Source organism: Rhipicephalus microplus, chromosome X, assembly GCF_043290135.1.
Source record: "Rhipicephalus microplus isolate Deutch F79 chromosome X, USDA_Rmic, whole genome shotgun sequence".
Taxonomy (NCBI): domain Eukaryota; kingdom Metazoa; phylum Arthropoda; class Arachnida; order Ixodida; family Ixodidae; genus Rhipicephalus; species Rhipicephalus microplus.
The window spans coordinates 398,635,253-398,651,339 of NC_134710.1; the positions used below are offsets into that span (position 1 = coordinate 398,635,253).

General features: G+C 41.9%; 1 protein-coding gene across 1 annotated transcript in view; it reads right to left on the minus strand.

Moving 5' to 3' along the window:
• Positions 1-16,087, minus strand: part of LOC119160996 (methionine aminopeptidase 1) — a 72,805-nt gene that overhangs the window by 18,591 nt on the left and 38,127 nt on the right. The window contains exons 8-10 of the mRNA XM_037413295.2: positions 13,907-13,977; positions 12,996-13,127; positions 7,476-7,581 (exon numbers count right to left, since the gene is read on the minus strand). Of these exons, the coding sequence (XP_037269192.1) occupies positions 7,476-7,581; positions 12,996-13,127; positions 13,907-13,977 (309 nt within the window). The remainder of the gene's footprint in view (positions 1-7,475; positions 7,582-12,995; positions 13,128-13,906; positions 13,978-16,087) is intronic.

A 16,087-nucleotide genomic window follows, 5' to 3' on the forward strand; every position in this document is an offset into this window, starting at 1 on the left:
GTGGTATCGGAATCTTCCTTATCACTTGCGCACTCAAAGAGGTCGTCGTCCTCGGTGCCGTCAAGAGCATTTGAAATGCAGCACTTGCGGAACGATGCCGCAACCATGGCTTCGGGGATCGCTGCTCAAGCGTTGACCACCCACTGGGCGAGCATGGATGGGGACACCCGCTTTAGACGTCCCGACGGCGTCAGGGCCTCAGTGTCAGACGCCATCCATTCATTGTACAGCCGTCTGACGTGTGCCTTAAAGGGCTTGTTAAGGCAAACGTCAAGCGGCTGTAGTTGGCTTGTCAGGCCTCCCGGGATGACGACCAGCTCCGTCCGGTTGTCGATGAGCTTCTTCTTCACACCTTCCGTGAGGTGCCCGCGGAATGCGTCGAGGACCAGCATTGACCTCCGGGCGAGCAGTGCCCCAGGTATTCGGCACCACACCGACTTTACCCAGTCCAGAACAAGCTCTTTTGTCATCCACCCCTTCTCCTGGCAACGAATGTGGACGTTCTGCGGGAACACCTCGTTCTTTGGCATGGTCTTTCTGTTCAGGATGATGTAGAGGGGCAACTTCCGCCCATCGGCGGTGCAGGCTAACATCACGGTTATCCGAGCCTTCTCGTTGCCTGTAGTGCGCAGGATCACTTGGCGATCACCTTTTTGGTGAATTGTCTGGGCCGACGGCATGTAAAAAAAAATTGGAGTTTCGACGGCATTTCCAATCTGCCGGAGTAGGAAGTCGTGGTCGCGTCGCAGGCCGATAACATATCTTTGAAAAGAAATTAGTTTTTTTTTTTGTAGTCTTCTGGCAACTTCTGCATCACGGAGTTTTTTTTTTCTTTGTAGTTTTCTGGCAACTTCTGCATCACGGAGGTCCGCCTTTGCAACGAAAACCCGGCCCTCTTCATGTACTTCTGCACCCAGCCCCGGCTGGCTTTGAACTTGAGAGCGGGGATGCCACGCTCTCTCGCGATTTCGCGCGCCTTCGTCTGCACGATGCCGGCAGTAACGGCCAAACCGTGGCATCTTCTCTCTTTGACAGAGTCCGTCAGCACTTCTTCCACTTCGAGAAACGCTCCCTTTCGCGGGCCACGGAAAGCCTTCCTCGTAGCGGCGCATGCTAAGAGCGCCGTCTTCTGTTTGCGCCAACGACGCACGTTGTTTTCCGGAACGTCGAACTTCCGACCCGCCGCGCAGTCTTCAGTGGCTTCCGCATCTGCTATGACTTTCCTCTTGAAGGCTGCATCGTAGTGGCAATGACGACTCGCCATTGCGCTGGTCGCATAAATAAGAAACAAGCACTGAGAAAGAAAATCTTGCAGCAGGGACTCCAGCACTCCTACAAAAAATGCAAAATAGTGTCCCGGCTTGTTTACAAGCTTTGCGGCTGTGGCTACTACTGGCTTGGAGCGGCTACTGCTGGCTCAGCATGTTCACACGGTCGAAGGCGTCCGCTGTCATGGCCTCTGCTGTATCGTGAGCTATTCAATAACCTTGCAGCGACCGAAACTCGGTATTTACTATTTGCAACCTGCGTTTGTGTAAAAGTTTATGCATTTTATTCTGTAATCTCTTTGTAACATTTCCAACAGTGTTGTCGGGCTCTTTTGGAAGCTTGGAAATGGTTGAAAAGTGGAAACCAAAACTGTCACATTAAAATCGGCATATTGGTATACTAAGCTTCGAATATAAGGTGGGGTATGACTTTGAGACTACGCATTTTGGAAAAAAAACCTCGCCTTATATTCGAATAAATACGGTAATTCCATATTGGTTTTTGTATGCCTAAGCCACATTCATCAAACTTCGCCACATGACAAAAAAATTATTTAAGGGGGCAGACTGGTCTTTGGGACCAAAAAGTGACGAAAAAAATTCATTCTTGAAAATTGACATATTTGGTTTCTACAAGTATTTTTCTATCTCTCTGCAAATTTTCACACTCCAGGAAGTGGTAATTTTTTTGTAATGTCATTCTAGCTGTCCAGATTCTTGGTGCTGTTAACATGCAGAACCTGTAAAAAAAAGGGGGGGGGGGGGGACCGGCTTCGAGGCTTCTTTGTAATTTGCTGGCACATGTGTTAGAAGCTCTGCTACCAATTTATGAGCACCTTTATGAGGATTGCAAAACATGCGCACCATGACTGTCTTTTTGAAGAAGCTGTGTGTTTTCAGTTTTTTTCATTTTTCTCAAAAAAGTGAATTCCCGACTGTTCTATTTTGAGGCCTAAATAGCTCTGCAGCTAGGACAGGTACAACAATGATTATTTTTGCAATGGAAACCTGTATGTGTTCAGAATGCAAGTATGGGAGCAGAGTTTAGAGCACAAGCCTTTTTAATTATTACTCATCGAAATTGTGACACAATCCCAACTGCTTTTGAAAACAGATTGTTCATTTTGCTACAAAATAACCAAGAAAGGCCTAAGAACAAAAATCCTTGCATACTTTCAATCTATAGACATTAGTCTACATTGGCATATCTTAAATATCCCTTTTAATTAGCACTTTTTCTTACATGGCAGCCTTAAACAATAGTATGTAAACTCATGTTATCTCGGGAACAAGATCAGTTACACAAAAACTAATTGAATAGTAGAAATCAGCAGAAAAAACAGCATAACCTTGTGCAGTTTGATCAAGATCACTGAATAAATAAACAAAAAATGTCTAAGACCAGCCTGCCCCCTTAAAATCCACATGACCATAAGGTCAAACCAACTGAGTAGTATCATAATGCTGTACCAGTTGTGTACCTGAAATGAGATTTATCTGTCACTTGGTAAGACAGGAATGCACCGACGGTAAGCTAGTTCCCTAACCCTCATCCACCCTTTTAACCTTGATGCTGGCAGTATCAAACTGGTTAATCTTCTGTGAACCAGCAATTCTGCCCCTTGGAGAAAACAAGTGAAGATGTACTCTAACTAAATAACCACTTTTAACATCACTTTAGACATAAACACTTCATTCAAATGTCTTCCACTTCTACGTACCGAAGACTTAATAGTAGGCTTGTGCAAATAGTGTATTTTAGTTTGGAAGCGAATAGCAATTTTGGACAAATAATTTCGAACCGGATTCGAATGGTATATGTATTGCATATTATACAGGAAAAGGGGCCCATTTGTCATTTACCAAAAAAACCTGCACAATAATCTTTTTAAACATTAAAACAAGGCCTGTGCAAAGGCCATTTTTTGTTTTGCATCAAAGAAAGCGGCAGTAACTTTGAATAGTAGCATAATTCCGCTTTCGGTACAGTCGTAGTGATAGCCAGAAAAATATGCTACGTTTTAAAATATGCTATACTTAGAGCATATAAGTGCGTGGAACCAGTTTCTGAAAATAAGCAAAAAAAAAACAGAATCGATGTGAAAGCAATTCTTCATTAAAAAGTTGAAGTGGGGCTTCGCTGCAGTGCTGATTTCTCCTGAATATGTGTTTTGACTGCTTAGCACTACTTCACTGTAGTAAAACCACTTTTGCACGCGAACTAATACTCTTGAAAAGGGTGCTTTCATGGCTTAGCACCCCTCCATCGCAGTGAAACCACCTTTACAGAGCATTACATGCAGTATGCATTTATTAGTTTGTTTCAAATAATACGAAATTTTCAATAATTTAAATTCGATTCGAAGCGAATTCAAATACTGCATTATTCGTTCAATTATTTGAAGCATTCGATTATTTGCACAAGCCTACTTAATCGGAATGGAATCACCTTCCTGCATCCACCACCAGCAACAATGAATGGTCATGCATCATTCAAGACTGCCATTTCTCACTTGCATACCTACTCAGTCTGTACTGCCACAAATGGCATTGAGAGTACAGTGAAATCTCAGTATAACGAACTTCAGGGGACCGCGGCAATTTGTTCGTAATTTTGAAAGGTCGTTATGGTGAAAGCCTAAGAGTTTACCATAAATACTTATTTTCCACCGGTCAAAACTACTTACTCTTTACAACGGTGGTTCCTTGAACTCGTTTTTCACAATAAAAAATAAATGCGCAAGTGAACACCGAAAAATGCATGTTTCCTTAAAGAAGTCTGATTTTTTTTTTATGTGTGCATCACAAACTTTGCAATGTGAAAGACTCCAGCTCACCCACATTCTTCACTTGTTCCTTAGTAAAAACTGCTTCCGTCTTATCGTCGCAAAAAGAGATGAACTCATTGTAGCACCGCAGCGCGAACGCTGACTTGCTTTGCAGATGCGATAAGTAATCAGCGAAAAGATGAACATGACTGACAAAGCCTCCTCAGAGAACACCTATACCCCTTTGGCCTCCCCGATCACATCGCCTCTTCCGAAAAAAGAAAGAGCTAAAGAAGGAAATTTCTCGCGTTTCGTTTTCTGCTCCCTCGCTGTCTCAGGTTTTCCGCACCCATGCTTCCTGCTCCTCAACTCCCACTCTGCCCTCTGCTTTGCTGACCTTGCCCTCCCGTGTTGCCCTCGCCTCTCACCTCTGCGCGTGCAAACCTGCAGCATCAACATTTCAAAAAAAGAAAAAAAAGAAAGTCGTCTTTTCGTTTTTTCCCCCTCCGCACCATTGTGAGTCTTCCAAGAAGCAAAGCATTCGTTCGCCGTGTTGTCTGCTTGGGTACCGCTCCGGTGGTCGCAACCGATTTCAGAATACAAGTTCGTAGTACTGAGGTGTTGTTAATATAGCACTGAAGTAAATTAGCGCTCGTTATTCTGAAAAGTTCGGTATTCTCAAGTATTTAGTACCGAAATAATTTACATTGAAACTATTGGCAGTTCACGCTGGATTTTTTAAAAGTGTGTTTAAGGGGGCAGACTGGTCTTAGACATTTTTTGTTTATTTCTTCAGTGATCTTGATAAAACTGCACAGGGTTACACAGTTTTTTCTGCTGATTTCAAATATGTAATTAGTTTTCCTGTAACTCACTTTGTTGCTGAGATAACTTAAGTTCACTCCCTATTGTTTAAGGCCACCATAGAAAAAAGTGCTTAATTAAAAGTGATATTTAGGACATGCCAACGTAGACTAACGACTATAGAGTGAAAGTATGAAAGAGGTTTTTGTTTTTAGACCTTTATTGGTTATTTTGCAGCAAAACGAACTATACATTTTCAAAAGCAGTTGGAATTGTGTTACAATTTTGATTAGTAATTAATTAAACAGGCATGTGCTCTAAATTTTGCTCCCATACTTGCATTCTACACACATACAGGTTTCCACTGCAAATAGAAATATTGCTGTACCTGCCCTAGCTGCAGAGATATTGAGGCCTCAAAATTGAATAGTCACAAATTTACTTTTTTGAGAAAAATGGAAAAACTGAAAACACACAGTTTCTTCAAAAAGCAACGATCATGGTGCGCATGTTTAGCAATCCTCACGAAGGCGCTCATAAATTTGTAGTAGAGCTTTAGAGAAAGGGGCTGGCAAATTATAAAGAAGCCTCAAAGTCGGTTCCCCATTTTTTTTGCAGGTTCTGCATGTTAACAGCACCAAGAATCTGGACAGTTAAAATGACATTACAAAAAAATTACTACTTCTTGGTGCGTGAAAATTTGCAGAGAGATAGAAAAATACTTGCAAAAACCAAATATGTCAATTTTAAAAAATGAATATTTTTGTCACTTTTTGGTCCCAAAGAGCAGTCTGCCCCCTTAAGTAGTGTTCGTTCGACCGAGATTTTACTGTATTAAATTAAAATTAAAATGTTTCAGTGGCCTGCTGCTGAAAAAAAAGTCCCCCTAATCTGATAGTAACAGCAATGGCACTACATTACTAAACGAACAACTGAAAGATGTAATAAACATGTAGCTTAAAGCTACAAAATAAATCTACCGTATTTACTCGCACATATTGCACACCCCTAATATTTTGCCAGCTTTGCTAAAAGTAAATATTTATCCGCATATTTCGTGCTCCCCGACCCGCCCGAGACAGCTCGCCGGCGCTCGCACATAGTGACTTAGGACCTTGCAATGCTTAGGGCGGTTGCGCGTCTCGCTGAGCAGACAAGCGTAGTCAAACGGGCTGTGCATGCAAAGTCCCTTCTTCCGAGGACTTCCCCTGAACCTAGCATACCGTACCCAAGAAGTCGCGGCAACCGCTCGAGCGTTTACCTCTCCCTCTCTCTACCACCGTGAGAATGCACGCTCGCGTCATGGCAGGGACAACTTTCAGCATCGGAGGCGTGCGAGAGCCTATCGCCCGAACTGTTCCTCTCGTTCTCTGCATCCGCACTGCAACGCACGCTTGATCAATTGCGGAAGTTTAGGTTTCGCCATCCGGCCGACAGGTTTTTACGGTTCCCTTGCGAGGTCGAAGAAACTGGGAACCGCGTCGCCGCCAAGCGTTTCAAGGTGAAGTAATTCAACGTGTGACGATCGGTACACGAGAAAGCAGATGTGCGCGCTAGCTAATGCAACTTTCCTGCCATTGGAGGAGGCTTCCAGTTCGCCGTGTCGTGGGACCTACTTTATCCCAGCATTGTCGAAAAGAGCTTTAAGAAAACGAAGCATTCGAACGCGCTCGACCGAACCAAGGACGATGCGCTTTGGGAGGGCATGACAGCAGTCGCGACGATGACTGCCAATCGGACTTCGCAATCAGTGATTCCCACTATACCGCGCGTGACCGAATCTGACTGGTTAAAGTAGGTGCCAATTGTTTTAAATTAATGAGTATGCTTTGTTTGTGCTCCAATTTATTTTTCTTATGTATACACTGCGTGCGTTAGGACTGTGACGCAATATTTCGTATATGCGTGCGAAATGCCCGCGTAATTTGCCCACCCTCTTCTCGCAGCTTAAAATTCGCAAAAGAAAAGTGTGCAAATTATGTGAGTAAATACGATATATAGCCACGAAGATTTCTTTTCGAGAAATCCATATAGCCATATACCAGTTGACGATTCATTCAAAATCATTCATTCGAAATCCAGTTGACGATTCATTCAGGTCCCGGACTTTATCAATGGGGAAACTTTCCAAATAATATTTATCGATTTCCTTTAGAGCTCCATGCTACAATAAGATGGTTTTTCCCTTCCATTACTTTATCTTTATCTTGCATGCATCTACAGAACTGATTTGCTCATAAGACTACTGCAGATTATATAAATTGACACCACAAAATGTCTGTCAAGACATTACCAGTGTGATGGGGCCACAGTTTACCACAGGCAGTTTGATTTCCATTAATTCAGCTTTGATGGCATTGATGAAATTGACTTGCTTATGAAGACGGTCTTAGTAAAATTCATTTTCCGACAACACCGATGAAGGGGGTGTTTCTACTGAATATGAAACTGAAACTTGGTGAAGCTGTCTTAATGTTGTGAAGCAACCATGTGGACGATCCCGTGCCATTTGTGAGCTAATGGGACTGAACACATGAGAAAATATCCTCTGCATATTAGCACTACAGTAGGGCTGCACTGCTTCGTGTATGGCATTGTAGGGAACCTTGACAACAAAAAAGAGCTGTATTCTTACCTGTGAATGCCATGGCCACAGTAACTGCGCACAACGGAAAATCCATGAGACTGGGCATGCTTCTGGATGATGTTGCCAATCTCCCGGTACCGCATGCCTGGTTTAACTGCATTCCAAAACAATGACCACCTAGTCAGCATGACAAAAGCAGATCGAAAGTAACCCAACACCAAACAGCCAACGCAAGTTATGCACATCTTTTCAGCATTAAAGGGGCCCTGAAACATCTCTTGAGCATAATAAGAAAATGCTGCCGATGAGCAGTCGAGGCTTCAACAGACACGCCAGCCAAATACGATAGCAATGCGAACTGCAGGGAATCAACATCATCATCAGCCTCACTGCACTCACTGCAGAGCAGAGGCCTCTAAAGTTATTGCTTGAGCATGATCGTAGTGATAATACAGGGAATAATTGTCGGGGTTTACATTCGAAAACCACGATACGATTATGAGGGACACTGCAGTGGAGGGCTCTGGAAATTTAGACCACCTGGGGTTCTTTAATGTGCACTTAAATAGAAGTACCGTAAAAACCAGAATACAGTAAAACCTCGTTAATTTCAAGTCACTGGAACCGTGAGAAATCTTCAAATTAAGGAGGGACATGGGTCTTAGGGCTCTCTTATCTATTTTTGAACCAAATGTGACAAAAGCTGGTATGCTTACTCAGTTTGTTCTCCCGATTCTAAAGATTAGTTATTTTTTCTGTAGCTTTATTAGTTCATTATATAATTAAGCTAACCTTTATTGTGCCTACTACCCCAAAAAAATAGCCATCAGTGAACAAGTTACAAATTGCACAGGGATCAACAGTAGAAAGCACAAGCCACACAAGATAAGGAGCCCTTTTTTGATTGGGTTATTACTTCTTACTTTATGGTACACTAAACTTTCTTTCATAATGTGGCCATTGTGTGGTTGTGTGGTCACACAAAAGATTAATTTTAAAAACTTGCATCAAGAGAAATCAAAATCTGGTTTTTATATTGTGTGCTCTAAAAATATAGCTTCATGCTGCAAAATGAATTATTCTGCTATCTGTAATACTGTATTTACTCACGTGATGAACGCACTCGCATAATAAACGCACCCCCTATTTCAGTCATCAAAATTAAAATCCTCCCCACATAATAAACGCACACCCTACATTCATCTGCTGCAGTTCCGTTAACCAATCCCTGGCACCTCCTCACCTGTTGGATCTCTCCCGTTTTTTTATTACTTTGCCAACCCCTTCAACCACCTCGGCTCGCTCCCTCCCCCCTTCGCCCATTGCCGCGTGCCTATTGCTTTTCCTTCTATCTGTGCGCAGCACGTCCCCCCCCCCTCTTTTTTAGCCGACTTTCTTTTTCCTTCACTCTAACTGTCCATTCCCCATTCCCCCGCGAGTGCAGCTTTTGGGTGCCCCTTGAGATCACAAGCAGATACTACTGTTGCTGTTGAACGATTGTGAGAAAAAATAGCGCAAAGCGTTTTGATGGGATGCGCCGGCGGCCCAGGGACAGCTTGCAGAAGATAGCGCCATCATCCACCGAAGAGGAGTAAGGTGCAACGAAGAAGCAGTTTAGAGTGTACGCGTATGTAAATTGCGAAATGCTAAGCGACTCAACTTTTTTTTTTTGCCCATTACTGCATTTTTTCCTTCTCCCGAAAAAGCTTTCATAAAATTTACCCTGCGTAATAAACGTACCCTCCAGCTTTGCTCTACTCTAATATTTTTTAGAAAAAAGTGCGTTCATTATGTGAGTAAATACGGTAGTTTCCGATATATTGCAGAATTTTCATGCAGGTTGTATTTTTAAGAAAATCAAGAAAACAAAAAAATTTAATTTTTAACTGTAAAAATGAATGTACTTAGAATTGCAGTCACTAATATATATATATATAGACGTGGTCTCATAATATATACACACTAGAAAACCTAAGGAGTGCAACGCTGCAAGCTGATCAAAAATTGAATGAGTATTTCTCGAAATATAGCACAATAAAGTTCACTGCATGTAACAATATATATATATATATATATATATATATATATATATATATATATATATATATATATATATATATATATATATATATATATATATTAATTTTAATTCGAGTTGCACATTGAAAATTGGCTCTCAGCATTATTTTTTGTGCACATTTAGCTACATTGTGCAAAAAGAATTACAGCTCTAGCTGTCCTAGGTCCACTTTTACAGAACAAGAAACAAGAAATGTGGTCGAAATCTATGCGATATAAATTCTGTGAAAACCTTATTTCAAAGTTTCGAATGAAAAATATCATGGCACATATGCTTTTAGTCAGTTAATATGCACCAGGGAAGTAATCAGACTGACTGTTTGTATGAGCGTATCATTTCTTCAAGTCCTGCTGCAAGTTGTCCCCGTGTGCTCCTCTGCGGACAAAGCTGCTTATCAATTTGGTGACGGTATCGACGCCGATGTGCGAATAATGTGCAGGCGTCATCCGCGATCAGTTGAATGACACGGCGATGCTTTCCAGCTTGTCCAGAATGAGTTACACGTAAATGTCGCGAACCGAACATGCGCCCCCGCTTATCGATTTTGAGGCTACACGAGTGCCAAGGTGTTTGTTTCCTTTTCACGCAAGAGTGCCACATTTTCAAGTGGAGACCACGACATTGTAGTGAACACACAGTTAAAAGCAGTCTACCTGTTGCCAATAGCCTCCATTGCGCGGGCGGCGAGCATATTCACCGCGAATGAATTGATTTTCTGTTATTCGTCGGCGCACGGTGTACCCAACTCTGAAGACCCGTCATGCAGTTCACACACTAACGAGGTTGCTTCATCATTTGAAATTTGCGCAAATTGCTCGAGATATAAGCCAATGCATGCCAGTACATATATATATATATATATATATATATATATATATATATATATATATATGTATATATATATATATATATATATATATATATATATATATATATATATTGTCCTGCCTAGAAAGAACTATGAAGATATCTGAAGGCCCACTTCTTCTAATGGTGTATACTTTTGCAGCCTCTTCAATGAACTTACGAGGAGCGCATCACCATGTTTGCAGAAACCACTTTTATCCATTGTTTGAGGCTGAATTACTTTTTGGAATACTATCATGTTAAACACTATGAACGTCTGTTGTCAAGTGTCTGAAAAAAAAATTCTCAAGCATTCCGGCTGAGAAAACGCGAAGGTGCTGAATAAACATCACGGCAGTTGAAATACGTTAATTTAAGAAAGGATGCATGGCACCTTCACAAAATAGAACATTCAATTTGTCACACATTCGGCGCCATCTAATACTACTACATGCATTGTGGATTTTTCTTCCAGCCCCAAGGCAAGAAGCTGGTTCTGGAAAGAAAAAAAAAAGTCTGGTGCTCGGCACGCACCTGAAAATTCAATTGGCTTTTTAACTAAATAGCCCCTATGTAGTCTACTAAATATGCAATATGTCATCACTGTGATAAATGAGATTAAAGAAACGCTGATTAGAACAACTGAGTGGTCACTGTTGTGACAACAACCAGTTCATTTGCTGCGACTGCTGCCCCGAGAGAGCCGCCACCACCCGTTTCCCCGTCCCTCCTGTCCCCGCCCCGTCGCGCTGCAACTACGGCTGACATGCACTCTCCCATAGAAAGCCGCTCGATGCGGCAGGCCGTACCGTGCACTTTTTCACCCAGCGGCCGTGCAAGGACACTCCACAGAAATGGTCAGACACAGAAAACGTTTACAATATATGTTTGCAAATAAAGGGTCATTTTCCTAATGGAAGCGCATGACTAACACAACCAACACTGAAGTAACACCATAGGAGGGGCAGCAAGAGTTGTAGTGATGTGACACCATATCTCTAATGAGCAGAGGCGTGCGCGTGGGGGATGAAAGTCTGTCGCAGCACTCCTCTCCCCTTCCTATTATGCCAGAGAAAAGAAGCTGAATTTGCCCCCCCCCCCCAGGTAATGGGGGGGGGGGGAGGAGGGCAGGGCTGCCTCCACTCTGCCCTAGGAATGTTCAACATGCCATAACTGAGATTTCCAGCTCGGAATGTTCAAAATACCGTAACCTTTATTCAAATGGGCCTTGAACATACATTCTTGTTTTACTGCATGCGGTATTCATTCCAGGGTTGTGATCTGCCGATTAGCTTAACAACTCTCACGGTTTATAAACAAATATTTCTCCTGACAATGTAAATACCATTGGGAATTTTGAAAACAGCTTAGTGTACTCAAAAAACAACTGCATATTTGAAATCAGGACATAAAAATGCCTCAGTTATAAAATCAATAAAAACAAGCTTCAATTTGAGGAGATATGTATGTAAAACAGGATCTCCCTTAAAGAAATTGAAGAGGTTTTAGAATTCCATAAAACTTCATGGTTAGGAAGAGCCTACATTACTGTCGACAATGTCATAATTTTTTCTGTGGTTGTTGCAGCATGCGCTTCAGAATTGATGACAGAAAAGTTTGTTTTGCTTCACCCCCATGAGCGCGCTGAAAGTGTGGGCATGGAAACCTACGTCCTCTTCGGTTCCTCTAGTGGAGCCTTCTTGCACACCAACGCAAGGTTACGACACTCACTAGGCACTTTTAACCGATCAATTATGCTCAGCCATGCGAGAATGTAGCCTCCCAAGACAGTGCAGGCCACTGCATAAATTTTGTGTTTTTGATGAGTGTGTTTTGTCCTGACCTGGTCAGCTTGGCTGCAAAATGACGGCTTAACCAAGTGGATGAACTTACGAGGAGCGCGTCACCATGTTTGCAGAAACCACTTTTGTCCATTGTTTGAGGCTGAATTACTTCACCCTCCACACAATTGACTTTGCAAGCGGAGAGAAAAATTCGTTCTACATCCCCAATGCTACACGAGCAGCAGCTTTCTGCCGTATATTTAACCAACTTGTGATGTGCTGTTGTAGATAACACAGCATACTGAGAATCACACCACCGCGTTTTTTTTTACTGTCCTTACATGCTCCAATGTTTTTTTTGTTTTTTTTTCAAAAGGTGCTTCAAAACCCCTTAAAAGGGGCCCTACAACACTTTGCTGAGTAATTGTCAAATGAAATCATTCGAAGAGCTAACTGCCACACAAACGGACTGTTGCAAATGTTTAAAAAAAAAATACATCAAATGCGAGTGGAGTTAAAGGGATTTGTCACTTAAGAAGCAGCTCCGTTCAACAGATTTTAGTTTACCGAGAGTCTACTGTATTGCTGTTTCTGTTTCACTTTGGGACTACATTACCATATGATCATGAAGGGGGAGCCTAAATTATCACACAGCATGTACTCCTGCATCCGAAATTTTAGTTACCCGTCAGTTTATGGGGACGATGGCTGTGCCAAACAGCTGTCTAAATAATCAAACTCGTCTCCATAATCAGTCTGTGACTGTGAAGATTGCACTGCCTGTTCCACAGATTTCAGTCGATGGCTAGCTAGTTTTATCCATGAGCAAGAAGCATCCGATGTGTAAACGCCAAGTACCTGCTTCAATAGCCTTGCTGAGACATTCGTAGGTCACACGAACCAGCTTGCGGCCACTTTCATCCACATTTCCGATGAACACCGTTTCATTCAAGTCACCATGAAAGCCTCGATGGTACACTGTTATGTCCACTGCAAGCACAGTTGAAAAGGAAATGGGGAACAAATTATCACACATGGTAAAAGCTAATCCTCTTCTAGTACACAATGAGCAGCAACAGTCACTGCAGATTTCATTCTTGCATTCAAGGACAATATAAACACTGTTCAATGCACACTATAATCTGGAGAAATTGGTATAGAAAAATATTAAAAATGAAAAGCATTAGGCAGATGCAAGTTCCCCTTCCCATTTAGAAGATTCTGCAATTAAATTTCGCAGAAAACTGTGCACTGACTAAATAGATTACTATCTTAATTGTAAATAATTTGCTGAAATATTTGTCCTGCATGCATAAAAAATATGAGTGAACGGCATGTATGAGGTGCATGTATACAGTTGCTCCCTGATTGCATGGCGTTACATTGATTCCCGCAGTGCATAGGCATTCTGCCATGCACAAAATGCTTTCACCTAGCAAAGATGTTTCGCCTCACAGTTGTCATCTACAAAGCCATTATAAACCAAGCCAAAAAAAAAAAAAAAGATGTTTCTTATACGGCTCCCATTTTTGTTAACCAGGCCCCTAGTTGGGGAGAGGAAGGAATTGCGTCAGACCCCTGAAGTACCCCCCCCCCCCCCCCTTCTCTCTAGCTGCGGACCTGCTGTTGATGTTAGAAGGCAACAACCACGCAATGTAAGGCTTGCTGGCATCCCAAAGGCTCCGCTCCCATCGTCGAGTTTCATTTTAGACAAATGCAAGCTTTCACTGGTCCAGAATATGGCAGACAGAAAACTATCTTTTACTCACCATTCAAAAGATCCCCATCCTGAAGTGGCCGCATGTCAGGGATCCCGTGGCAGATTACTTCATTCACAGATCTGAACAAATAGGAGGCAAGGCACAGTGATTTCAGCATACTGCAATGAGAGTTGAACAGTAAGTTCTTTTCAAACAAAGCGAAGAAAGAGCTTTGAAAGGAATGCTTGAAAAACAATGCTTGCACAATACACACCCTACAATGAGGCACGAGACAAGGCCAATACGAACCTTCTGAACTTCGAAATGGGGGGGGGGGGGGGGGGGGGAACAACAAACAAACAAAAAAAACACTGCAAGATCAAATGTCTACTTAAAACATTTGATGTTGATTTCAAGTGCTCATGCTAAAAAAATGTGTACAATTCAGATTTTACCCAGACATTTGCAATATGGCTAGATTTACAGCATATTTTGTAGTGCCACTGGTGACATTGATTTATCTTTATTAAACCTGTGTGAATATTCAAATGCTTTGAATATTTCGAAGGAACAATGCAGCACTATTTGAATTCCCTTCTAATCAAATTTAAATTATTGAAAATTTCTAATAAATTATTTGAAACAAACGAATAGATGCATATTATACCACATGTCACACACTGTAAAAGTGATTCCACTGCAATCGAGGGATGCTAAGTTGTGAAAGCACCTGTCCAAGAGTATTATTCCGCAAGTTAAAGTGGTTTCACTGTAGTGAAGTGATGCTAAGCAGTCAAAACACGTATTCAGAAAAAAATCTGCACTGCAGCAAAGCCCTACTTCAAAGTTTTATTGAGGAATTACCCTCACATAGATTGTATTTTTATTATTTTATTCCCAGTTTAAAAGCTCGTTATGCCGACTTATATGCTCTACTTATATGCTCTAAGTAGAGCAAATTTTAAAACGTAGCATATTTTTCTGGCTATCACTAAGACTGTACTGAAAGTGAAATCCTGCTACTATTCAAAGTTGTTGCCACTTCCTTTTATGCAAAAAAATGGCCTTTGCGCAGGCCTTGTTTTAATTCAAAAAACATATATTGTGCACATTAGTTAGGTCATGACATATATATCCCCTTTTTTTATATGCAATATGTATACTACTCAAATTTGATTCAAAATTATTCGACCAAAATCCTTCTTTGCTTCCAAGTCGCTTCCAACCTAAAATTAACTATTCGCACAAGCCTAACCTTTATATCACGAAACTAAAGGTAATTTCGGTCCCTACCGCCGTTGAGGTGAACCCAGAACTTTCTTATTAAAGAGGTCCTGCAACATTTTTTTTCTAGTATACATAGAGTTTGTTGAGAGAGAGAGAAATAAATGTTTATTTAGAAAACAGTGTTCCGAGTGAGGCCCGGTATCACCCTAAGGTGGGAGGGTTCCCTAGTCTAGGAGCCCACTGGCTTCGACTGCCCTCTTGGCCCTGGAGACAAGCTGTCGCTGGTCTTTGAGGTCCTCGAGGACCAGCTTGGCCTCCCACGTTGTTAACTAAAGGAGCTTACTGCTTCACCATCACAAACATTTTTAGAACCTGTAAAGTACGAGTGGAGTTGCAAAGATTTGTCACATGCTGCAATTGAATTCTCTTCTCTCGTCCCGATGAAATCTTTGAAAGCTAAGCACGGGAAAAGACAATACATCACGTGCGCCTTGAGCACTTAGTTTTTTTCTTTCTTTGAATGTGTAGTTTTGCAGTGGAAAAAGTTGCGGCCCTTAGTTGTGGCTTCAGTAATGACCAAGTGCACCATGCTCAAATTAGCCAATGGCTGTCACGAGATTTTTGAGTTTGTAGCATCATTCGCCGAGAGAAGAAGCAATTTTCAGCCGACTTGGAGAATTTATTGTGAACTCCAGGCCGTGCACTGACTGAGCTATAATATTGCGCTCACGTGTTCTCGGGAGCCTCGACTACTAATCGGCAGCGTTTTCTGACTATGCTCAAAAACTGCTGCAGGGCTCCTTTAGGAGCAACCTCAACATATTTTTTTTCACATCATATTCAAGATATGATCGCTTCAGATTATTTTAGTTTAGAATCCATGCTTGGGTCATTCCCACCAATATCAGCAGCCATCAATTCTGCACTCAGACTGCTGTGCTACAGAATTGCTTTGAACTGCAATCTGCCCTTCGCCGGCACAACTCATGCCCATAATAAGCTTAGCGGCTTGAGATGTGGTTT